Source organism: Polyodon spathula, chromosome 28 (assembly GCF_017654505.1).
Source record: "Polyodon spathula isolate WHYD16114869_AA chromosome 28, ASM1765450v1, whole genome shotgun sequence".
Classification (NCBI taxonomy): Eukaryota; Metazoa; Chordata; class Actinopteri; order Acipenseriformes; family Polyodontidae; genus Polyodon; species Polyodon spathula.
This window is the reverse complement of record NC_054561.1, coordinates 1,894,067-1,920,445: the sequence shown is the minus strand read 5'-3', so window position 1 is coordinate 1,920,445 and position 26,379 is coordinate 1,894,067. Positions and strand designations below refer to the sequence as shown.

At 38.1% G+C, this 26,379-nt stretch overlaps 4 protein-coding genes across 4 annotated transcripts in view; 2 read left to right on the top strand and 2 right to left on the bottom strand.

Moving 5' to 3' along the window:
* Window positions 1–1,616: 1,616 nt before the first annotated feature.
* Window positions 1,617–3,461, bottom strand: LOC121301808 (ADP-ribosylation factor 1-like 2). The gene has a single exon (XM_041231417.1). The coding sequence runs from the start codon at window positions 2,688–2,690 to the stop codon at window positions 2,130–2,132; it is 561 nt and encodes a 186-aa protein (XP_041087351.1). The 5' UTR covers window positions 2,691–3,461; the 3' UTR covers window positions 1,617–2,129.
* A 403-nt stretch (window positions 3,462–3,864) lies between these two features.
* LOC121301754 (zona pellucida-binding protein 2-like) lies at window positions 3,865–7,546 on the bottom strand. Its single transcript, XM_041231352.1, has 9 exons — window positions 7,378–7,546; window positions 6,987–7,049; window positions 6,766–6,891; window positions 6,248–6,404; window positions 6,155–6,158; window positions 5,861–6,104; window positions 5,427–5,512; window positions 4,946–5,123; window positions 3,865–4,443 (listed from the first exon to the last, which is right to left on the bottom strand). The coding sequence occupies exons 1-9, from the start codon at window positions 7,457–7,459 to the stop codon at window positions 4,346–4,348; spliced, it is 1,038 nt and encodes a 345-aa protein (XP_041087286.1). The 5' UTR covers window positions 7,460–7,546; the 3' UTR covers window positions 3,865–4,345.
* A 483-nt stretch (window positions 7,547–8,029) lies between these two features.
* On the top strand, window positions 8,030–10,616 carry LOC121301991 (von Willebrand factor C domain-containing protein 2-like). Its single transcript, XM_041231753.1, has 3 exons — window positions 8,030–8,788; window positions 9,327–9,456; window positions 10,124–10,616. The coding sequence occupies exons 1-3, from the start codon at window positions 8,318–8,320 to the stop codon at window positions 10,327–10,329; spliced, it is 807 nt and encodes a 268-aa protein (XP_041087687.1). The 5' UTR covers window positions 8,030–8,317; the 3' UTR covers window positions 10,330–10,616.
* Window positions 10,617–11,578: 962 nt separating this feature from the next.
* LOC121301929 (zinc finger protein Aiolos-like) overlaps window positions 11,579–26,379 on the top strand; it is a 33,302-nt gene continuing 18,501 nt past the window's right edge. Inside the window, exons 1-3 of the mRNA XM_041231651.1 lie at window positions 11,579–12,368; window positions 20,281–20,334; window positions 21,225–21,344. Of these exons, the coding sequence (XP_041087585.1) occupies window positions 12,362–12,368; window positions 20,281–20,334; window positions 21,225–21,344 (181 nt within the window). The 5' untranslated portion in view covers window positions 11,579–12,361. The remainder of the gene's footprint in view (window positions 12,369–20,280; window positions 20,335–21,224; window positions 21,345–26,379) is intronic.

Below are 26,379 nucleotides of genomic sequence, written 5' to 3'. Positions count from 1 at the left end.
GCACTCTTTTGCAGAAAAACAATGATGCTAACCGATTCCAGACAACACTAATAATACTGGCTTGTGTAAATTCTCTTTACACTGGCTAATTCTTATATAAGTTCATATTGTAGTAAAGTATGGGCTATTAAATATTTTTGCAAAGTAAATCAAACTCTCCGGCACACATTATGTTATAATATATACACAGCATGCGTGTAGATATATGTGTGTATATACATATATACGTTTCAGTACGTTAAACATACCTTTGTCAAGGGAATGTGTGCTTGAAAACAAACAGTGGAGGTAGTTTTGATGCCATGGTAACCACACTTATTTCTCTTCGAATCTATGAATGTGTTTGTGATGTCATTTACTGCATAGTTAGGGATGTAACGATCTACTGTTCCTCTCAATTTAAACCTTCAGGCATCCTGGCATTGAGTCTGTTTATCCATTTATTGGATAAATAAAACAGATAAGATGTATCTCCTAGTTCCAAATCAGTTCCACACGCACACACGCACACACGCACTTCTAAAAAGTGACGATTCCTGGTTACCATAGGATGAATAGACATTCGTGCGCTTCTGCGTTGCTCCTTGGTCTCTTTTGCTCTTAACCCGCCTCCCCCCATCCTAGCTATAGTTAAGCAAATGGTTTTTAACGTGGTATAGTACAGTACCATTATCAATCAATCTATTGATTTTTATATAGCACCTCTAACGGCAAGCCATCCCAAGACTACAAAACAAGAACAATGTAACTATAATATCAACCATTAACTACAACAATTAAAACTACTAACAATTCAAATATAAAACGTCAATTTTTCCATAAGCAAAAAAAAAAAAAAAAAAAAAAAAAGAGAGTAGGTTTTGAATAGAGACTGAAATTGCTCTAGTATCAGAGTTTGCACCCGATCTGACTGAGATCAAGCTTTTCAGCTGGACGTTATCAAGCAAAAATCATCACGTAGGAATGGGGCAGTAGGTACCTACTATCCTCCCCACAGGTAGAGTCGATCCGGATCAAGCGCTTTAATGCACGTTGGGTGTAGTAGCCGCTTACGGAGCTAAAAGCAGTGTAGAAATAACAGTAAAAATTACTTTAAGATATATTTTAAATCACGGGCGTATCATAAAACATTTCTACCACCTAGTGGTAGTTGCAACACATTGCAAATAAAAATATTCCAGGTGTTTACTGCTGATAAGCAAATCAAATACCGAAGCCAGAGTCCGCAGTCTGCATGGAAAATGAAATATAAGCACGATTTGTTGTTGTTGTTGTTGTTGTTGTTGTTGTTGTTGTTGTTGTGCCTCATTTTGTTTATAGATTTATTTTGCCTAAATAGGGGTGTTGTTCTGTTATGTACTGTACAGTCTGTACTGGCAAGAGTTGGATACGCTGCCAGAAATATTAGTGTACTGTGTTTGTAATCCCCACTGTGGGTATCAGTAACCAGTAATAAGAGAAAAGGCAGCTTCACGGCAGTGGATTCCGTGTCACCACTTCCCTGTTTGTGTCTTTCACTGCGTTAGTAAACATGCTAGATTTTTGTTGCATGTTTTAACAAGTATTCCTAATGAAATGTAATAAAATAAAATGTAGAAATGAAATACTGCAGATCATTTATTTGAATATCGGTAACAACAAGTAAAAAGCAGACAAGTTGCTATACAATTTTGTTCTTAAAAACACATTTCACAGAAACATAATTAAAAGTGTGTGTGACAAAATATAGTAACATTTATTTCAACTATTCATTTTGTTCCATCTTTAGGTAAAATTTTTAAAATGACAGCAAAAGGTAACTCAGTAACCATTTTTCCTAACAGTGCTGGGCTTATGAAATAAAAATTCTGGAACAGACACAAACTTTGATTTTCACTGTACCCTATTGAGCGGTATAGCCAAACATAAAATAAATAAATAAAAATTAAGTGCAAGTAGATCTGACCACATAGTTGCCAACATTTGCACAATGTTACATGCATATTTGCATGACAGAAGGATTATCAGTTGAGGCAGTACAAACAAATCAACTTAAATCAAAACTAAAAACTAGATGCCCTCACCCAGCAGCGCCTCATACTTGAGTTTGGAAAGTATTCTATTACCATGTAGTTAAGAAAACATCCCTGCTAAAATCCTCTTGTCTTCTGGAACTGTTTGACCATCCCAGTGAGTCTCTGTATGCCCTCCACTATCCCTTCCCCGTTGACCGCACAACAGCCCTGCACCTGCCATTCGTGGTCTCTCTGCTTGTTCAGTCCCAACGCCTCCACAAGGTCGGAGGCACTGCAGGCTCCTGGCAGGTCCTGCTTGTTGGCCAGGACGACGAAGGGCACCTTGCTCATTTCGTCATGGCTCAGGATCCCTTCCAGCTCTTCTCTGGCTTCATCAAAGCGCTCATGGTCAAAGCTGTCCACCACGAAGAGCAGCCCCTCTGTGTTAGTGTAGTAGTGTTTCCACAGACCCATGATCCTGCCCTGGCCGGCAACGTCCCACACGGTGAAGGACACGCCTCTCATGGGTTCCACAGTCTCCACGTTGAAGCCAATGGTGGGGATGGTAGAGACGACTTCATTGAGCTTCAGTTTGTACAGGATAGTGGTCTTTCCAGCAGCGTCAAGCCCTAACATGAGGATCCTGGCCTGCACACCATAGAAGGCTTTGTAGATTGAGCTGAATAGGATTCCCATAGTGGTCTGCTATATTTCTCTTGAGTCTGTACTTTGTGCTCCTAGTCTTATTTATACTGCCTGGGTGACAGATAAAGTTCCACCTGTACAGTACTGACACAGTCTCTCTTCCATGATTACAGCAAATCTCCCCCAGGTCACGTCTCTCTGTTTTTTGGGTTTTTTTTTGCTGTGCTGGAATCTGTGATGCAGGAAACCACACACTTCCTGTTTTTTGTGCTGTTGTTAGACCCATCTTTGTCATTAAAATACTAAAAGGAGATTCAAGCGTCCTTCATTTCTCAATACATTTATCGAAAATGATTATGGTGCTTAAATTTGTTTAGCTATTGCTATTAACAATGCACTGCCGTGAACTCGGAGAGCTGTAGCTATATTGTTATACTGTATGCAGTCAGAATAAAACCGTGCTTACAATAGCAATGTAATCTGCAGTAACTGCACAGTTACTTGTCACTTTGAAATGCTAGTTTCCAGATTATCATGATTTAGGCTTTTACTATCTATCTTTCATTATGCTTGGCAACACAATAGGCATTGTTATAAGGAACAAACAGCAGTCTAACTTCACACAACTCTGCATATATTTTTCCCAATGTAGGTCGCATTCACTTGAGTTAAACTGCTGCTGTTATTCATATAGATTAGTGTGTAGTTGTGCATATAAACTGACCTGGAATGCAGCTTATTTCCTTCCAGCATCACAATCAACAGCACAACCAAAGGAAATGACCCTTATCAGGTGACTATAAACAACCAATGACACAGAAGGATTTACAAACAACCACTCCCTCAATGTTCTTTTCTTTTCTTTTCTTTTTTTTTTTTTTAACTCTTTCAGTACTGTATATCCCTAATGCTGAGCTTTTCGTGTCTTCAATGTACAAACAAAAGGCAAGATTTAGAATTACAAACAAGAAAATGTAGCATTGCTTTTGCACTTGATTTATATGGCCTTGGAGCATTTTCTTTAAACATGTTTTGATTTTAAATACATTAATTTAAATATAGGGTAATTAATTATTTGATGAAATAAAATCAGGAAATTCTAAATAAGGCATCACATTTATTAAAAGCAGTAAGTTACAGGAAAAAAAAAAATGTTTATCTTGTATACAGAATTCTACACAATAAAAATGACATAACTTTCTGGTTTTACAACAGTTCCTTAAGATTACAAATCTTCTTTTTATTATGTTTTGTATTTCTTTTCATTGCGTTTTCTTTTGGCTCCTTCCATTGAGAGACTTGATCTCCAACGCTGAGAAGAGAAATGCTACTGTTCACAGAGAGGTGACTGTATCTTAAAAGAGCAATGGTATTTATCATTACTAGTCTATAATAAATATATGTCAATGTCTAATTTAAGTTATAATTCATTAATAAACCAGTAATGCCTTCAAACTAGGCCACTGGGGATTGCAAGGACTAGGCTAGTATTGGTAAGTGCCTATGTTGTTTTACTGTAATACAGTTTTATTGAAGATAGAACATTATAACATATTTTAAAAGACGTATAATCCCCAAATAAGATTAATTCAGCAGTTCACCTAGGGATATTTAACATACTTACAGAATTTTCGTTGATGCCTGATCCTCACTTTCAATAAATAATATACATTAAAAAAAACACTATTAAAAAAAAAATAGTTTACTTAGCAAGCTGTTGCTCCATAAATTCTCACTTGAGTGCTTTTACAAGGCACACACTTCACAGAATTATCTAGGCTGTAGGTCCCAGGCTCGCAAACAACTGAAACAGAAAATGATTTTGTGAAATACAGTGTAGAATCCCATGCCAATAATATAAATATGAAACATGATACATGTTGCAGTATAATAAAAAAAAAATGAGATAATAAGACAATAACTGTTCTCAACGATCACCTTTGTATCATTAAATATTACTGGAAAGTAACCAGAAACAAACCTAAGAGCTCAACTTCTATAAGTTCAAAGATAAATTTTATTGTGTATATCCATATAATGCGAAGGCTTTGTGCTCTGGTGGTTAAGGAAAAGGTCTTGTTATCAGGAGGTCCCGGGTTCAAATCTCAGCTCACTCGCTGACTCACTGTGACCCTGAGCAAGTCACTGAACCTCCTTGTGCTCCGTCTTTGGGGTGAGACGTTGTTGTCAGTGACTCTGCAGCTGAGGCACAGTTCACACACCCTCGTCTCTGCAAGCTGCCTTGGATAAAGGTGTCTACTAAATAATAATAATGCATTATGGAATGTAGAGCAAAGGAAACTTACCACAGCATTCTGTGCAATTCGGGTGCATTTCGTTATTCTTTCCATAACCTGGTCGACAGCTGTCTATGCGCTCAGATGTTAAACTGTCGTTTATGTAGTATATAAGGGGCATCTTCCCACTATACTGATTGAGTATGCTTGCTTGTTTCTCAAAGAAAATTTGAACAAGGTCTTGTGCCTAAAATACATAAGATTGATGGCCTTCAGCACAACTATGAAACAGTGCTGTTATAACACTAAAAGTGTAATTACAATATCTGGCTACCAGGGGTCGCTATAAAGCATACTTAGTTACTATTATTATTTTTTTGTGCAAATGAATAGAAATTGATATGAATTTATATAACTCACAGATGTAGCTTTTACTGCTGGAAAAAATGTGCAGTCCTATTATGGAAGAATGTAGTAAGCTGTCAATTGTGTTTAAATATAAAGTATATAAAGAAATGTAGCTTTAATTACTTCTTCATAAAACACTTACCATGTTCACCCTCTTGTTAGCTTCATCTTCACAGTCATGGTGATACTGTATACATATTAGCTCCCACCCTTTTCCATAAGGATCCACTGCAGAGTAAACACGCAGAATTAATCCAGACCGCATCTTCATACTTCTATAATACACTGAGGGTGTTTTCTAGTCTTTCTACACTGTTGCATAAAATGTTACAGTTAACTTGACATTTCCAACTGTGTAAGAGCTGAAAACAATTCAAAGATGTAATTTAAGCAAATTATTAATTCAATAAGGGTTTAGTTAAGTAATTGTGAGCTCAGTTGGAACGCAAACCAGAAGACATTGGGGTTTGGAGGATTGGGTTTGAGAAGCCCTGGCATAAATCAATCAATCAATCAATTAATTAATTTCCTTCATTAACTATTAAGTGTATACAGCAGACAGATTCATAAATGTACCTGTGAAAGTAATGAAGAGATTGGTTTGCAGGCCTGCGCCTGGCTCCTTCATAACATGACATTGAAATTGAGGGTCAAGGACTCTGCAAGTTAGCTTAGCAACCAGCTGCTTTAAAGCAACAGTCAGGTTGTCAAAGAAATAATTGTTTGCTCCATCCTTGCAATCCCCAGCAATAAACCTGCTCCTGAACCTATACTGAAAATCAGGGTCACGATATCCTAAAGAAATAACAAAATATTTCAATAAAAACATCATTCAAATTAAAAAGACTATGAACATGGCAGACACCTTACAGAGCTTATTATGGAATATAAATATAAATATGGGGTGCCAATGCATTACAATGTTTTAATGATTTGTATGGGCTGTTTCCTTTGATGGATTACTTACCATAAATCAAAAATTTAAGAACGACAAATTTTTCTTTCGCGTTCTTCATGCTCTTGTAACTCAAAGTGCAGGTGAAAACTCCAGACATGTAGCTTTGAAACATGTGGTTTAGAATGAGCACACCTGTGTTTGTAAGGTTAACCTGACTATCATCTAACAGAGAAGAGAAAAACAGAACGTTGCATGGAGTCTATGGATTCATTTATTCTACTACCAAATGCAACTGTTTGCACTGTGTAAAAAAAAAAAAAAAATGTTGACACAGCTATTGTGTTCCATATAGGAATATATGAGAGTTTTAACAATGTACAATAATACTTTGTCACATTAAAAAAAAAAAAAAAAAAAAAATATATATATATATATATATATATATATATATATATATATATATATATATATATATATATAATATAGGATATATAATATATGATTGCAATGCAGTGAATATCTTTAACTGTTATGTTGCACCTCCTTTCATATATCTTAGATAGTAACCATTAAGACTATTAACCTTTAATGTTCCTTCCATCGGGTCCGGTCCAAAGAAAAAAAGGATCCATTACTTCTCTTCTGGCCAGCTCTTCTGTCATACAGATCAAACGTGGGCTGTCGTGGCGCACCTTCACATAAACAGTTACTAGAAGGCGGGAAACGTTTGAAAGAAATAAACGTGCCAGTTTTGCCTTACACTTTTTTTTTTTTTTTATGGAATATTATTGAAACCTGTTTTACCTGGTGTTGTTGTACCTCCAAAAATAGTGTTGTTTAACTGTGCGCCCAAATGCAAAACTTTTACTGTCGAAACAAAAACGACATATATTTGTTATCTCTACAATAAAAACAAAACAAAAAAAAAAATAATAACTTTACGGTCAACTTTACAATATAATAATATACAATACACTAATCTCGTTATGGCTTAAAAGGTGTGCTCCCTGAAACAGCTTGACAACACGTTAATGTAACATTTTAAACAACTTCAAATAATAATAATAATAATAATAATAATAATAATAATATAATAATAATAGATTTTTTATGAAAAACACCATTCTAACACCACAAACGTTAACATTATTACTAGCTTGGACAAACAACCAGGAATCGTACCAGTTTTGCTCACCTATTAATAGAAAACAAACAGAGGTCCATATTGAATATCTCAGGGAGGCAGTGCTGGGCAATCCGGTCCAAACTGTTTTCATTTTAACTGTGAAAGTGCGAACGTGCGCAGCTGTTCTGCGAGCGCGCTCCAGGAACGCGTATGACCTCACCTCACTGCAAAAGCTGACTTTGACATCACCAAAGAAAACCTCATAAAAGTGACCATGATATATATATACATTAAAATGTTCGACATGGTGCCCCGTGCGTATACTGAGCATTTGCCATTGTAGTTAACACACGTTTTACATGTGCAGGGCCCATTCTTAGTCTGGATGATGTTACCCGAGTGAAACCCTGTCTAAGTATTGTATCCTATGACCTATAAGCTAAAAGCAATTTTTTAATGACGTCAGTGGGCTCACAACCTGATCGGTGGTGAAACGCTTCAGCAATCTACAGTAGTTTGCATAGGAACACATCAATGACATTTTAGAAATCCTTACATTTTAGGTGAACCAGGTGTTTAAGTTAAACATAAATTCTAACGTGCACGTTTTTAGTAGCTATACATCTGCAATGTTTATTTTGGTAACACATCTGTTTTATTTTGCGTCTGATGCACATTCTCAGTTATAATGTAAAATGTTACATCTGTTGTGGGAGATTCCTTTTTATTTATTACAGTGCCCGTGGATTCTTCAGAAGCTTTAAACCCAGTTCTTAAAAAAATGAAGTGAAAGGTGTTTCGGTTTTAATTCGTTAAAATCTCTTTCTTTTGTGAATGCGAGTACTTTCTAAATTAGGTCACAGGGGATATCTTTCACTCTTGAAAGTGCAGGTCAGTGGCACAGCGGAACAATTCCATGTTCCACGTTTAATTAGACTGTGACATTCACAGCTCACTGAGCTTTGCAATACCTGATTGCATTAAAGGATCACTGAAGCCAGTTGGTTGCATGTGGTCATTGCACGACAGTTCCGTTGCTTTTGTCACATTCGTGCTTGCAGGCTGGACTGCCAGTGCTGTAGCGGGAAAACGGTTGGAAACCATGCCGCTTGTTCACTTTCCTTCGCCGTTCTTGTGCGTTTTTCTCCAAGTGATCTATTTAACTTGTGCCGGCTCGGCCCCAGCCGCTGAGTATTCTTCAAAAAGCGAGTCCGAGTACGATTTCGGGGATTACCGAGGGAAGTGGTGCCTCGATGACCACGGATTCGTGTATAATATTGGAGAGACCTATTACCCTGCCCCGACCGCTTGCCCCTGCACTTGCACGGAAGAGGGCCCCCTGTGCGTAAAGCCGCGGTGTCCGCGGGTTCACCCGCGCTGCTCTCGGATCAGCTTCAGGTCCTGCTGTCCATATTGCGTGGCGGTAAGCAACGTCTGCGAGTATGCAGGGAAGACGTATAAACTGCTGGAGGAGTTCACGGTAATTGTTATTACTGTTTTTGTTACCCTAGCAGTTGTTACCTGTTCAGACCTTAACCCTGTAATACCCAAGACTTTTGTTTTTTAAGCTAAGGGAAATGCTGTTTATATTTTTATAAGACATTTTTCAACGGAGTGTTTTATGGTTGTGAATAATAATAATAATAATAATAATAATAATAATAATAATAATAATAATAATAATAATAATAATCATCGGGGGTTAAAGAAACGGGTTTGTAACCAGGAGGTTCCGGGTTCAAATCCCAGTTCAGCCACTGACTCACTGTGTGATCCTGAGCAAGTCACTGAACCTCCTTGTGCTCCGTCTTTCGGGTGAGATGTTGTTGTAAGTGACTCTGCAGCTGATATTCACACACCCTAGTCTCGTATCTTGTAAAGCGCTTTGTGATGGTGGTCCACTATGAAAGGCGCTATTTAAAAAATAAAGATGATTATTATAACAGTAGAGCAAGTGAATCAATGCAAAAGTATCATCACAATACACTACTGGATATAACGTTTGCGGTGTGTTGCAGTTAACTCCTTGTGAACGATGCCGCTGTGAAGTCAGCAGAGATGTGTACTGCATGATTGCTGAGTGCCCATCCCTCCAATGTGTGGACCCAACATACGAGCCTCACCAGTGCTGCCCTGTCTGCAAAAATGGTAACCCCTAAAAAACAACTATAAACTTATGAAAACGCCCTATGGTGATTGGCCTCTGTACATTTAGTTATATGGGTTTCACTAATCCCAGCACAATAGAACTGTTTCATCCCATATAACTTTTCCAGGCACTGTACAGTGTAGGGCACACGAAGCCACTTTTTTCAGGAACGGTGGCTTGAAACCTGGTTCCAGGAGACCCAGCTTGAGGCTGTATCAAACCCAAAGTTTCCCCTGGTGTGTGGCCTGAAACATAGTCTCCTGAAACCAAGTTCCAAGCCACAAAGTGCCTTTGTGTTCCCCCAGCTTTAGAAGCATCAGATTATGGACCCTATAGTGGTTCTATTTAGAATATTTTGGTTCCACATTAAAACATTAAACTATCAATTGATCCGTATGCAAAAATGGCTCTTTATAGAAACCAAACACAGGGTTGTCTATAGTGGACTGGCTAATTTGTTTCCCTTCTTGTCTTATCAGTAGTACAGTGGTATAGTACAGGTATGAAGTAAGACAATCATTTCAGTTAAATGTTTTCAGCGTGAATGCAGATTACAAAACGTGGCCCGACAAACTGTGGTGGAAATGAGTCTGCTGGCTGTAAATGTCACTCACTCGACCGTCGCTAATTCACTGGAACAGGCTGGGGTTATTTTTGTCTTTTCAGGGCCGAACTGTTTCGCGGTAAACACTATCATCCCGGCGGGGGTGAGAGTGGAGGTGGACGACAAGACGGTGTGTTTTTGCTCACACAAGGACGGTACCTGGGAGACTCAGGACCAGGCCACATGCGTAAAACGCGGCCGCGCAAACGGACGCCAGACAGAGCAGATGCAGACCCAATTGCTCCTTGAGTCGGAAGAGATACCATAGACAACCTAGAGGAATACCCTGCAGTGTCAAGTAACGTCATACCTCCAGTGCACAGTTCCCCGCGGCGCTCTGCTGCGGTAAGGTTGGAAATATCAGAGTTAGTTTGATGTATCTGTGCGGTTGTTAAATTCACTAATCATTCGGGGAATTCTGTCTCTTTGAAGAGAGAAGTTCAAATACAGAATTTAAACCTGAGGATTTTTCTAATTTGGGGTTCAATTTTTCATTTATTCAAAATATAACCGTATTCACAAATAATTGTTTTACTGCCGATATTACATTGTATATCCTGCTCCATTGTTATGAATGTTGTTATTAATTTATGTTGTTATTCGTGTATGTTATTAATGTTGTTTTTGAATATTTATATGAAATAAAGGAAGAATACCCCTTATTACAATTACCTCATTGTCACAAAATGTTGACACCTGTTACTTTATTTTATTTTACAAACGCTGTTTATTTAATCTTGCTTGTGGTGAATATTTACCTTAAATACACAAATATTTATTTGAATTTAACATCGTGTATAGCACCTTCATAATGGGTACATAACAATGTACACCTATGAGCCGTGTTGGGGAGTAACGCATTGCTGTAATCTGATTACATTTTCCAGTAACTTGTAACTGTAAGGGCTACTTTTACAGGTATCTAAATGTGGTAATGCATTACATTTTATGTGAAAAACTGTTTACAATTCCTCGTGAATTGCAATGGATAGAAAACAATATTAAACAGCTGCCATAAAACACCATGGCCACCAGAGGGAGCACTCAGCTCACAGATGATTAAACGCTTCTGGCCGAATTGTCTTACCAGGGCAGGAACTGCTTGAAAAAGAGATTCAATACAGATTGACTATGGCAACCGTCCACCGTATAACAACAGTGTGCTTTTAATACTTACAAAATTGCATATGTTATTATTATTATTATTATTATTATTATTATTATTATTATTATTATTATTATTATTATTATTATAGGGTACCCCTACACACCGATGTGTGGCAAGTTACTTAATGTTTACAAAACAAAAAAAAATGAACCCTTACATTAGTTTGACCTACAGATCCTGCTAATGATTAGTAAGTGCACAGAACGTGTCTTCACATGACCAAAAAAATTTTAAATAACACACTACTACAAATACTACCATTAATAATAATAATAATAATAATAATAATAATAATAATAATAATAATAATAATGTATTGACGGATGTGCAGTAGCGTATTTATTAGTTACACAGGTGTAATTCGGGGAAGTGTCCACTAAGAGGTGCTGTCTGTCACAGTACTGTGCATGATTTCATTTCATTCATGGACGAGGGGCGATTTTATTTATTTTTTTTTTATTTTTTTTTAATTGTATTGATAGAGGCGCAAGTGGAGACACTGGTGTCCACCGAACAACACGCTGTTTCCCAGCCAGGGTGCAGTTAGGGTAGAATACAACTGTTTTAAATTATTTTGTATAAAACATATGTGTGTGTAGTTCGTCAAAAGTTGGAAAGATTAGCATAGTTAGCGTTTACAGTACAGCGTAGTGAAGCGATGCAATATATTCTGGGTGAAAGCAATACATTAAAATACACGTAGCAGATTCTGCACAGGTTAGAGGCGTGCACAAACGCATTAAATAACTGATCCTGCACACTGTAGCTACACAACCGCAACTATTGTCCACATCTTTTGGTTTCTTGTGTTCGAGGTAATTACCGTTCGGTCCAATGAGTACTACGACTTGTTTGTTATGGATTTCAAAAAGAATTAAAAAAAAAGAAAGAAAAAAAAGAAAGAAAAACCACAAGTCTACTGTCGCTTGTAAACCCCCCCGGACTTGCTCGCTCCTGTTACTGTGTCTTTAAGACGCCCGTCTCCTCAGGATAGCGCGTGACGTCATGTTTTGCAATCCAGCCTCACGCGTGGAGAAGGGAATCTCCCGCCATCTCCGCGATCCAGGGCGAAAGCGGCAAGTTTGAGAAAAACACGCGAAGCTGAAACCAACTCGAAGAAGCACGTCCACGAATGGCAGGTAGGAACCCATTCATTTATTATTAGGGTTATTATTCGCAAAAATTAACTTGTCTTTTTTTTTGTATGCGTCTGCAGAGTGCTTAATAAGATGAATGCATGTCCCATGCACTGGAGTTCAAGAGAGACTGCTCGTTTTCTAATTGACTGGCACGCATTTCAGTGCGTGTCTTATGCAGTTGTACGGTTTTGAAGTATTTTATTGTTTGGCACAGCAATAAAAAAACGCAGAGCCATTGTTTACAGGAAGCTGGTATTGGAAGTTCAGGTTAAACTCGTATTATTTCAACTTCAAAAAATAAAAAGAAAGATCACAGGATATTGTAGCCCTGGATGGTTTTGTAGCAGATACTTATAAAGCATAACTTCGTGCTGTTGCAGTCGACAAAATATGAACTTGCTTTCAAAGAATTAGTTAGCTGTTTTTTTTTTGTTTGTTTGTTTGTTTTGTTTTGTTTTTTGTTGGCGTAGTGTCAAAGCCATATGCAGACAGCACCTGTTTCAAATGTTTTATTTTATGGCAGATGTTACAATTAATATATATATATATATTTTTTTTTTTTTTTACTGTTGGCAGGCAGCAGATACACAAGCAAATTCTTAACATAAGTACACATTTCACGTTCTCTAAAAGTCAATCAAATATATCTCTCTTTCTTCAGCTCTGTCAGTGTTAAGCTACAGGCGGTTGTTTTTTTATGTGGCTTCTTACTGGTAGTGGAGTTTGTACTTGTTCTTACATACTTACATACAGAAATGAATACATCATCAATTGCATTTCTACAATAAGTCATTATTACAGATTTTACAATGGTAATTGTCAAACTCTTCTTGGTGGTGCAGTGTGCTTCTAGTGGTAATGCTGTAACAGTGCTAGTAATAACACTCAGAATCGAATGGGATATTTTGCCTCTCATGATCACTTCTAAGCTGAAATGTTAAAAAAGCTGGTTGTATTATACAGTTAGCGTTTTCGATCTTAGATTTGAATTCTGTTTTTTTAAAGCCCTGGCCAAACCTTCTAATTACTCGCAAGGTCATATATTGCTTGATGGTAAATGATGATGCACTATGAGAAAGGTGCAAGTAAATGGACATTATTTTTAAAACCATCCTTTGGCAGTTGTGAGTGCCTTTCTATTGTGGTTCTTCTGAAAAACATATAGCGTGATACGTCCCCCATCTGTTGCTACAGCTGTTTAAATAACATACCTGTCGTTTTTCTTTACATTGTTCACATCCTGACAGCTTTTTACACTTCTAAATTTAAAGTCTGTTTCAAAGCTCTGTTCAAAATGCCCGCTCCAGTGCACTGGGGGTTGAGATCTGTCCTCTAAATCACTGTAGGAAGAGCGATTAAAAGCAAAAAATAAAGTGCTCTGGCCTTTCTGTTCCGTATCACATCATGGATTGCTGTGTGACAATGTGGGCAATAGCCCTTACGCTATCAGTGCACTAGAGCGGACAGTTTGAACAGAGCTTTGAAACAGACTTTAAAGGTACACGTGTGAAAAGCTGTCAGGATGTTTACAATGAACAGAAAAATAACAGGTACGTTATTTAAGCAGTTGTCGCAACAGGTCAGGGCGTGTAACGCAATATTTTTCTGAACCGGCTGCATACTCTTTCAGTACAACCAGAACAAATATTCCTACGCGCAAGATGGATCCCCAGTGTAAGCCTTTAACCCCCAGAGGTACCCACGGGACTGAGCGCTTGCTGTTCAAACGGTTTCTTCTTAAAATACATTTGAGAGCGACTCAAGCATCAGGAGGAGGAAACTGACAATTAGGTTAAGAAAGCTTGCATCATGTAGTTTGTAGGGCACGCGTGGCCCTTGTACTGAAGGGTTACTGTATTGAACAGTAGTTTTGATAAGAGCTGTTCATTTTGAATAAGTTTTTAGTGCATGAAAGCCTTCTCAACTGTTTGAGGTGGGGGTAGAAGTTGATTTGCCTTCGTAAAGCACTGTATTTTAACCTGAGAAAAGGATTATAAACGAAACAAAAAAATTGTTAACCAAAACATTGCCTAATATGTCATAGAAATGTACTGTACTTTGAAGAACAAAACAAAACACACACACACTCAAAAAAAAAAAAAAAGATGATTATAGATTATGCATGGCAAAATTGGAAATATACTGTAGTTTATTTGAAGGAAGTTTAAAATAATGATGTGAAAATAATGGTTTATGTATTTATTATTATTATTTTATTTTTTTTTTACTGACGGAATTTAAGCCCTGTGTTACTGTATGTATATATATATATATATTATATATTTATATGCACTATATATGATATATATATATATATATATATATATATATATATATAATATATATATTATATATATATATGTATATATATATATATAGATATATCTATATCTATCTATCTATATATATATATATATATATATATATATATATATATATATATATATATATATATATATATATATATATATATATATATATATATATATATCTCTCTCTCTATATATATATATATATATATATATATATATATATATATATATATGTACATCATATACAGATCTGTTCGCGACAAACACGATTGTACCGAGTATTACGTTGCAAGGCAGTACACACACCTGCCCCCTTCCTTATCCCACACACCAACCAACGCTGGAAAATATGTTACACCTGTCACTCAATTTTCGCCTTTTTATTTTTTTTTATATATTAACCTGTATTAATATATCAAATATTAATCTGTATATTAGCTGCGGTTCCTAATAAGTATGCAGATTCTAGTTTAAGGTCCAAAAAAGGAGTGATAAAGAATATTTTCAAATCCTTTACTCGATTCTGCAGTGAACGCCACGTTAATCTTATTATAAGTGAGTCGTTTCGTTTGTAGTCTTTTTAAAACAACCTGGTGTTTATCATCCTGAAAAAAAAAAAGAAATCATTAAAGAATTCTCAAAGGAAGAATGTGACACAAGGCTTTTGAAAGGGATCTAAAATGGAAGAATAAGACACATGGCTTTTGAAAGGGATGTAAAATGGTTACTGTTACAAAGCTAGTAGCAAGCAATTTTTTATTGTTTCATGCACCTCATTGCAAAAATAAGAAATCATTTTTATTTGTAGGACACATATCTCCCTTGTCCCTTACAGGATTAACATGAACATGTTTTTTATTGTTCTTTCAGTTTTGTTTTAGAGGCTGTATTAAAATTCATAAGAGCTTGATAAACCCTTAGACGAATGTTTGAAAAAGAAGGTTTGTCACACATCATTTGTGCTTGATTGTGTCTCAGGACAATGTAAAGTGGGCGTGCAGGTTTTAAGCAAACCTGTGAAGTGCCCTGTTGTAATCGCTGTAAGCAACAGGAAGAAGCAGCCGGACCCACTGCTTTCAAATTAACTCCCACTGTTGAGCTGAAGATAAACACTTTTGGCATTGACAATGAAGGGTTAAAAAAAACCTTTGCACGCTTTCTTACTTGTGGAGGAGCTTTCTCTGTTGGCATGGGATACTGAACTACCAAACCTGTACAGTTCAGTGGGGGTCTTACTGTTATACAACTTTGACTGTTTATTCCGGGGTGGGGGGGGGGCATTCATGCATGCTTTCAGTTATTTCTTCTTAATTTTCTGTCAAAATATCTTGTTACCTAGTATGTTGGTGAATACATGGTAAAAGTCTTTTGAAAGCATTATAGAAAAAAAAGCATGCAATTTTACCATGGCAAACATTTACAATACAAGGGGGATTTATAATTACTGCCGAAGACCCATACTTCTAAATTTAATGAGAGTGAAGGAAATCAAATAAACTGGAGTTGCTGTATAAGGACACGATAATGTGATATGATAAATGCTGTACGCTGCAGTGAAGCCTTTTAAAGCAGGTTAAACAGCAAAGTATTGTCGGGCAAAGTAAGGGAGGTGCACATTGTGACTAGCAAGGTTTCAGTACCGCGTTTCTCAAGATCAACTGAGAGGTGAGTTTTGCTCAAAATTAGAAAGGCTTTTAAAAAAAAAAGTTGCCCTTAGAAGTATTGCTCGCTGCTTCGAAACGAGGCGTATTTTGTCAGGCTCAGCTTGGATGTAGGCTAGCTCTCTTACCTCATTCCTGTAAACTCGGCAGGTTAGGCACATTTAATTAAAGCAGTCCCTGCTTGTTGTGGTGCAGATAATTCTGTTTTTAGAAAGATAAATGGGTGCCTTTTTGGAATATCTACTCATAGGTACAGTACAGTTTAATTAGAAAGTGGTAACTTATTAAATAGAGTAACTAATACAAAACAACTGTGTGTGTGTGTGTGTGTGTGTGTGTGTGTGTGTGTGTGTGTTTGTGTGTGTGTGTAAATACAAGTAGCTTTTGAGTTAAAGTGGGGGAAAGCAATAACTACAGATTTATGGAGAGGGATATTGCTGCAGAACGAAGGCTCTCACAGTGTAGCTCTCACAGGGTAGTGCTGCATGCACAAAGTGTAATAGACATTATCATTATAGGCTACAGCACGATCACATGATAAGGGTGATGAATTTAGGTACTAAAACAAAGTTTGTTTCATTCTAACCCTAAACCTAAGGTTCGTGGGGTATTATGGTCACGTGGTAGGGGTGTTGAGGGTGAATGAAGCGCTAGGTAAAGTATGAGTTGCGCACGCAGCACTAGCCTGTGGGATCAACGCTGTGGGAACCTTCGTTCTGCAGCTCTACACTGTTGGAATTAGGAGTAATTGGGATATGCCAACCAAATCGCATGAAAGTCGCAACAAGGTTTCTACAGTCACAGCGTTTTAGTGGTCAGAGCACAGTAACTGCAGCCGCGTCTTGCCCTGTCTGGGGCTAATCAGTGCTCTGGTACTGCTGCTTATAGTTTTTGTTCAAAAGTGCCAACTTCTCAACGTTTCGGTGTGTTCAACATACCTTTGCCAAAGGAAAGTGTGTTTGAAAACAAAAACAGCGTTTTGATGGTAACTACCCTCACTCATTTCTGTTTAAGTCTATTAATGTGCTTGTGGGTGCCATTTCCAACATAATCTACTATTTCTTGCTATTTAAACCATCGGGCATCCTGTTATTAAGTCCATTTATTTTCCTTTATGTGTTGTACATTACATTATCTAATTAGATTTCTTCTAAAAGTACACACTGTAGGTCAGTCATGTTGTGTTCATTTTTTGTACAGTGTTGAACTATTGGTGCATTTATTTCCTTCCAAGTTTCATGGGTGAGTCTCTCTCTCTCTCTCTCTCTCTCTCTCTCTCTCTCTCTCTCTCTCTCTCTCTCTCTCTCTCCGGATCAAGTACAAAAGAAAAAAAAACCTACATTGTACATTGTGCAAATTTGGCAAATCACAGCTAGCGGTTAGCGACTTACTCCTACACAGAACAGCCTTGTCGAAGTAGTTGTTATGTTTTACTCTTTAGGATTACTTGGCATCACTTTGACACCTGAAAGTTCAGAGCAAGGTGACTAGGAGATGTGTAAGCCAGTTTCTGCGAAGCCAGGAAAAAATGATCTCTGTTTTCTGCACTGCAGAAGACGAAGAAGAAAACATCCTGGCTGTGCATAGAAGTCAGTGATCGCGTGGCGCTGCTCGCTTCGTCAGTGTAATAAGAACCCATCCACCCATGCAGCAACTTTACAATGTTTTGTTACTTTTTGTGGTAACTTTGTTTCCTGCAATTCTTATGATTTTTGAGGTTCAAAATTCTAGCCTGTTGAGTCTCTTAACCCTTTCAGGAATGGCGACCTCATATGGGGACGGAGAAGAAAAATCACTTCTAGTCTATATATGGGGACGTATGGAAGACTCAAATGCATGATAGCCTCATTGTGGGAGCCGTTTTCTTCCTGTATAAAGCGATGAAAAATAAAAAGAACATTTTCAATGAAGAATATATTTATTATGTACTCCCCCCCATCACCACCACACCTGTTTCCAATATAACATGCAGGAAACTGTTCATTACACCTTGCCATACCATAATATGACATTAGATACACATATTGGGGCAGATTGTCAAGTAGCTTTACTTTCTGAACAGAGAGAGGAACAAGAGGGCATAAGTGGAAGCTGAGTAAAAGTAAGTTTAGAACAGAAGGCAGGAAGCGCTTTCTTTACACAGTTATAAATGCATGGCATAGCTTACCAGGTGAAGTAGTAGGATATAAATGAGTTCCCCTGGTAAGGGAGTATGGTGTGCAAACAAGGGACGAGCTTTGTTGGGCTGAATAGCCAAATGTAACTGCAATGTAACCACATGTGTGATTTGGGGCACAGCAGGATTTTCTAAAAGGGGCAGAAATAGGTTGGCAAGTGGTTTGAAAGCCCGCGTTGGACCTCTCGAGGTGGGATAGTCAAAAGGGTAATGTGGTCGGTTGCCAAATTTTGACACATTTTAAAACACACGTCAAGGGCTTAATTCCTACAGCTGCTTACCCCAACCCATCATTTATCCTTTTAGACGTTTGCTAGGTGTTTAAAATAAAATTGCTCTACAGATGGAGTAAATAGCTTTGAGGGTCTAGCCCAAAAGTGATTTTGCCTAGTGGCCCATGCCAGGTTGCACACAAACATGTTTTGCCCCTTTTTGCATTCTGTTTTTTGCATTCTGCTTAATCTAATCACAAAGGCGGCACATATTTGGCACAGATTTCAAACAGGATATCAGAACAGTAACTCATGGGGTGTATATACCATCGCAGTGTTAAAAAAATCACATAGAAAGTGATTTCTTATCATTTCTAATTGTTCTATTGAAAAGTATTATTTAAAAGTAGAGATTCAGCTTCATAACAAAATAAATTGGAGATTTGTGATTCAAAAAAGCAACTAAACTGATTAAAACTGAAGAGTACAGGAACAATCTAAACGAAAAAGGAGAAACTATCAGAAAAAAACAGCAGAAAGACTTGTTTTTACCAAAAAGCTGTCTGTGGTTATTATTGACACAGGAGAACAGGAACTACTGCAGCTATCTTCAGGTGTGGAAGACCAAGAAAGATTTCTGTAAAATCTAGAAATTAGAATCATTCGAGCAGCCCAGCAAAATCCTCAGATTACTGCAAAAGATTTGACACAAGAATTGAGAGAAGATGGTCAAGAAATTCATGAGCGAACAATTGAACAATACCTTAACAAGATGAATGTCCATGGGCGAAAACCAAGATGCACTGTTAAAAACAATATACAAAAGAAAGTGATTGAGTTTTCCATTGAACATGTGAAGAAGCCTAATGATTTCTGTGGTCAGATTAATCCAAATTCTAACTTTTTGCACCAAGAAAGCAACGATATGTTTGAGGGAAGACAGGAGAAGAATTTAAAGAAAAGTACCCAGTGTTAAACGCGGTGCAGATTGTGTGATGGGATGGGCTTGTTTTTCTTCCTCAGGCTACTGGTGGCCTTTGTATTGTAGAAGGATCAATGAATGCTGCAAAATATCAAGACATTTTGCTCTCATTTGTTACCCATTGCTAGAAGGCTTATTGGACAGAAGTTGTATTCCAGTAGGATAATGACCCTAAGCATTGTGCGAAGTCTACAAAGGTATTTCTGAATAAAAGGAAGATTACAGCTATGGATTGGCCAGTTCAGTCCCCAGACTTGAATCCCATCGAGATGTTGTGGATTGACTTGATGGCTGCTGTTGCAAAAAGAAAACCAAAGTCGATTGCAGAAATCAAAGCTGCAAATGTTGAAGAATGGGCAAAAATATCTCGGGAAAGATGCCAGGAAATGGTTTCAAAATACAAAATAAGACTACAAGTTGTAAAGGAAGCAAAGGTTGGGCACACAAAATACTAATGCAAGGGTGCCCAGATACTTTTGTCAAAGTATGAAATTAGCAAGAACATTTCCAAAGGTTAATTGTTAAAAACTGATTATTATTGTTCTTCCTTTTCTTTTTTTTTTTTAAAGATAACTCACTGACAATGGAATCGGATGACTTACAGGAGCAGATAGGGCCTGCAGGTAAACTAATAAATTACTCGACAAAACCTTGAGTTTTACCTTAAGTTAATAAAACTATGCTTTAGCATCCAAACGCACACAACTTGAGCAGCCTGGACAACGACTCATAAGAAGGTCAGACATGAAAATTGGTCTTCTTACCGATACTTTAAAAGAGAGGAACTGTCCACCAAATAATGCTGCTGTGGCCGATTTTTTGGATGCCCCTTTAACAAGTCCACACACGTCTAGATAGTCAGAGTATCATAACGTGTCAGTGCGGCACCATGATCTGGTTTGTGTTTTGTGTAGTCAGTTGGCTACAGTAAAAGGGAAAATACGCTAATTTAGTTTCAATTTCAAATAATATTTTATCATTTCCGCATCTTACAGTAAAGTGTGCAGAGAACGCAGTGGCATGATTTATTTTGTGTTTACCATATAAACAAAGTGTGCTAGGCATTCATTTTATTTTTTCTACTGTATGTGTATATATATATATATATATATATATATATATATATATATATATATATATATATATATATATATATATATATATATATATATATATATGTATATATACATAATGTAATGTGTACAGCATTAATGCTATTTCATCACACTGACTTATACTCTAAAAATAAATTGCGTATGTGGGATTTTTGTTTCCAAACTGGACACTTCGTTATTTACGAACATACCGGCCTGTCTCCAGACATGACAGAAAGAAGCTTTGAACACAGCGTCAGTTTCAAGGGCATCCAGTAGTAAGATCGTCTTTCCAGTTGAAAGAGGGGTTGATGAAGGGCAGATAGCTCACTATCTTAGACCTTAAATGACTAGACCTGGTCTTTAAGTTACAGTTTTAGGGGATGTAAACCGATTAACTAACACACTCTACCTTTCAGAGAGTCAGGAGGGTCCTGCAGACTGTTCATCTGAGCTAACCCCAGAGGAAACCCCTACTTCTGAGAACGAGAATGAGTCCAAAGAATATATGAATCAGTCCTCAGCCGACACAGATCAAGGTATGTTACCTTTAAATCGGCCCCAATTCACTTGCTAAAGAATGCCATCACGCCTTTTGTAAAAACAGTGGCGCCCTGAAAGAAAGTGTACTGCGGAAAAGCAAAGCAAAGGGCAGGAAAGTGTGGTGCAGCCGTAGTTAGGAAATCACAGAGAACCAAAAGCGAGGCATTGAGCACAGCAGAAACAGAATTCGATGATGATGCAGGACCTGCGGAGAGTAAACTTGTATAGGAGATGACACGGGCTATGATTTTTAAACTTAGAAATTGTGGTTTCTGAGACTATTAAAAAACATTGGAAAGCACCAAGAACTCTTCAAAGACCATATCTTAAAGTTAGAGGAGTATGCAAAAATTCTGCTACCGCTGATGCCAGCAGGCCTGTGTTTGTTTTTTTTTTCGTTCGTCACATGACCTGGTGCTCCACTCATCATGCCCAGCCTTAGAAACGTCTTTTGACGGCCTTGGTTCTGGCAGAACTGTTTCCACAGTTGCCTGCAGGGTTACCTGCGTTAAGCGTGCAATGGCAGGTGCCAAACCACAAAACAGTACGATGGGGAAATTATAAAAACTCACAAATTTCACACGCCCGGTTCCAGCGCTTCCTCCTACTGCTCAGTTCGTTTCCTGTGGGTTATAAAAATGAGACGTTGCATTCAGAAGATGAAAAAGCAGGGGAGGTAGCGAAAAGGCTGTGTGCAGTATTAATTAGAGAATAATTAAAATTTGTAATAAATTTAATAAAACCAATTGGAATTAAATAACACTAATTTAGATTTTAAATGTGAACAGCCTGTTATGTTATCAGTTTGCCAGCTCACTCTAGCTGGTAGACAGTGATGGCAGATGTTTGCTGTGCTCTACTGGGCAGATCAAGTGTAAGAGGCAGAAAGAAAAGTCATTTCCCCCTCGAAATTACAGCCGCCTACATTCAAGATTGCTGTTACAATTATGATGCATTGTGGGGTTTGTATTCTTTTGCTCAGGTAAGAAGGATTAAGGACCTATTTTCAGCCAATCGTCTTGCAAGTTTGCATGTAATCATTCCCACTATGAGACCACTATGCTGCCTGAGAATGAAAGACCATATCATATAAATAACACTGTATGTTTGCCCAAACCATGCCATCTACATTGGGAGTCACCGCCTTCCATAGCCACCTCATCATTAAGTTACAAGCTCTAAGAATCTGTACAGATTGGTTGAATTGGTTGCTGATTGAAACATCCTTTTCAGACTAGAAGCCACTGTGAGAAAAACATGATTCTTTGTTTTTGGAAGCACAGAAGCATCCAGCACACCTTATCCAAACATGTTCCCATATCGGGATCATCTGTTCAGGGATACCAAGATATTTATACCAAGATATGTGCTTGTGAGATATCTTGCTCGTTAAAATAGCATATCTTTAAAGAGGAGACAATGATCTATTCAGGATACCAGGGTATTTAATAAGTAAGGGGTCTGAGTGAGGAAACATGGACATTAAAATCCCCAGCCCTAGTCTTGCTGTGAATCGTTTGTTGTTGCAATATTTTGTGCAAGTACTGTATATTATTATTATTATTATTATTATTATTATTATTATTATTATTATTATTATTAATGTATTTATTTGGCAGATGTCTTTATCCAGCTTGACTTATAGGCGGTGTTAGTATATAAGGTATATTATATTAATTCGTTTTTTGTAATTGTTTTTGGTTATTTTGGAGCTCTGCAGAGGGGGCTGTGCAGTAAAACTCAAGAGAAGATCAAAGAATAGCAGGAAGTAGCAGGAAATGGTTTGTTCTTTAAAACCCACCAGACGTCTCACTGCATGTCAAGGTTATATTTGAAGATATATATATTTTTTTTTTTTTTACCCACCACTAATTCTACTAAACAAAACTTTGTTAGAAATGTTCCAATCTGCGCAAAAAGCGGTATGTTAGAAACACTTACTGCTTACTTCTTCTGAGTAGTTCATTGATATTACATTTACTTACAGCAGTCCTTAAGCAAAACTCTTTGAACTACATTTAAAAGCACACTTTACCAGCAAGATCCAACATATACGCCTTCAGAACAACTGTGTGTGTGGGCAGGTATTACTATCAGTGTGCGGACAAAATTTGAGAAAATGTCCCACAAAGATAGCAACTCCTGACGTTGTGGGGACACCCCCACTTTGTAAAACATGAACTAAATTTGCCTTAAAAAAAAAAAAAGGCCAAAGTATTTAGTTTGCTGTCGACTTTTACCCTGTGTGGAGTTTTGTCTGACTGGAGTTAGAAATAGTAAATAAAAATACAGTGAGAGTCAATGAGAAGCCCCCACAAATATAGGAATGCAAACGTGCGTGTGTGTTTGTGTGTGTGTGTGGGGGGGGGGGGGGGGGGGTGTATGTGTGTGTGTTAATTCCTCCAGAATACAGTAGGCTTTCTGCTGAGGCATTGGTGTGACTGAAGAAATGGTGTGACTGATGGCTGTTGAATTATAATTTTTTTTAAACCTTGACCATGCTTCTGAAACTAAAGAGCCCTGTTTTCACGCACTGTGTCAAACCACACATGATCTTTGGATGTTGCAAAGCTGCAGAGGAGGTGGGGTGAGAAAGATGAGGGAGGAGGTGGGGTGGACCCCCCCCGAGGTGGGGTGGGGGGGGCAGGAGGGGGTGGTAGTCTGTTTTTTGGGGCTTGAGTGCAATCAGAAAGGCTGTCAGCCCCCTCGCCTGAGTGCTAGCTGAGGTTCCAGTGGTGCTGCTGAGCTAAAAAGGAAGTGCCGCTTTTATCAGAGTTCAATCTCCCAACCCCAGAACAAGCCCTACTGAAGCATATCTCACATCATCAGCGTCTTTGCTCAGTTAGTGCTGCACTTGTTGGGGATTTCTGTTCAGAAACGGAGCCTGCCAGAGGGCAGGCTGTGGCTTTTAACCACTAAATGCTGGGGGGGGGGGGGGGGGGGGGGGGGGGGGGGGGGGGGTCTTTAGCGGCTCACGTCGGCAACTCTATTCTCACGAAATCAGTAAGACAAATATTTATCTTTTGCATTAGGCGCTACTCTCCAGGGCGTGCTCACACAATTGCGATGAAAAAACTTCAGAGCAGACAACGCATAGCTAAGCAGGACTGCATTTTCGGCTATTCATCAGTGATGAATTTATCGAGAGAGAGAGAGAGAGAGAGAGAGACAAAGAGAGACAGAGAGAGAGAGTAATTCATATGGTATTCAGACACAGTCATAGATTTGTGGTAGGTATTGAGAAGGCTGGGTGCTGTGCTATCCACAACAGAAATAACTCTTTCTGTGAACGTGCCAGGTGTGTAAAGGTCACCTGAGGCTCGAACTCGCATCCTCCCACAGCACAGCAGTCGAGCTGTAACTAATAAGCCACTCACACCCACCCAGTCCGCATCCAGAAGGTGCTGTCCTGTGAAAAGGCTCACTGTACTAACTGGAGAGTTGAAAGTCAGTTCAACCAAGAGGGCCATCCCAGTAACAAACACGCTGGAAGACAGTCTAGACAGCTGTATCATGCTGTGCAACCAACCGGTGACAGCATTCTAAGGCGATATCTGTGAATAAAATATTGTATTGTTTTTGTCATTGAAGGTATATTATGCGTGCATGAAATATTGACAGTAGCTGCGTTTTCGACACAGTAATTATAATTTTTTTTCATTGCTTCATATGGAGGGAAAAATGGCATCTGGCTCATATGAGGCCACCATGCATTTGCGTCTTCCGTGCCAACTTGAAAGGGTTAAAGCAAAACAACTAAACAAACAAAAAAAAAATGAAAAAAGCACACACATCCCTGTTAAGTTATTTTATACTACAGCCTAAATGAACATTACAGTGCCACTCATCTCGTACAAAGTTCTGCTATGGTAAGAAGCAGGCAGGAGGATTGCATTGCATTATCTGAGGGGCTTTTGAAACCCAAAATGCAAACCCTGTTTTCTGATGAATGCAGTTTGTGTTCGGGAGCATTACGTTTGTGTTTATAGGCTATCTTGCCTTCTACCCCAGCACTTCCCTTCAGGTGCATTTACATACAGGTGTGCATCTCAACAAACTTTTCCCCGCATGAGATTGTGTTGCGGTATCATGCTGGGGTAGTGGTTTAGCCTTACTGTTACAAACCTGCTCTCTTATCCCATGCTTCGCTTTTCGGGGCCTGTTTTGTCGCTCCTGTAGTTCGTTGCTGCGACAGGGCAGTGTTGTGGTGCAGCTTTTAATGGCTGTAAATAAGACAATCTTAAACAATCTTGTGCCTGTTTGCTTACAATGGTGCACTGTGTCTTTTAAATTACTATATACAATAGAGCCCAGGCAGATCATGGATATAAACAAATGCTATACTTGCTAACAAGCACAGCACAGGTTTCAGCCCAGGAAGATATGAAGAACTGTAATTCTTTTCTTTGGATTTGGTTTGGTCCTTGCCCTGGGTTCGTCCCCCACAAGTGGAGAGACTGCTTCTTTTATACACCTGTGGTTGGGTGTAATTGATTGTTAATTAATGAATGAATTAAGTCAAAGCCACAGTCTGCACATGTGTTTGGATAGTATTAACCCTATCCCTGCCAAACTGGAAGAACAACAAATATGACATTATATACGGGATCGCGCCTTATCACAGTCACAGTGAAAAGGTTTAGAGTTAAAAAGTTGTAGTAGCCCTTGGTTTGATTTTGAATTGTCTTCTTTAATTGAGCAAAGGAATGTAGCATGTAGAAAGGATCATGGTCATTGGCTTTCTTTTAAGCGAACCAGAAATAAATGAACTTAGGCTATTAGACAGGCTAAAGCCTACTACTATTACCAATTTACTAATCTTGGAAATAATCCTGAGAAATGTTGGCAGACAGTTACAGTTATGGAGAATAAATCATCATCCTTGTCTTGAATGAATGGCTCTCGGCTGGCATTCAAGACATTGAGGCCTGGATGTCTGCCAGTTTTCTTCAGCTGAACACTAGCAAATCTGAACTCCTAGTAGAATCTAAAACTCAACTCTCAATTTAGCTGCCCTGAACCTCAGAAACT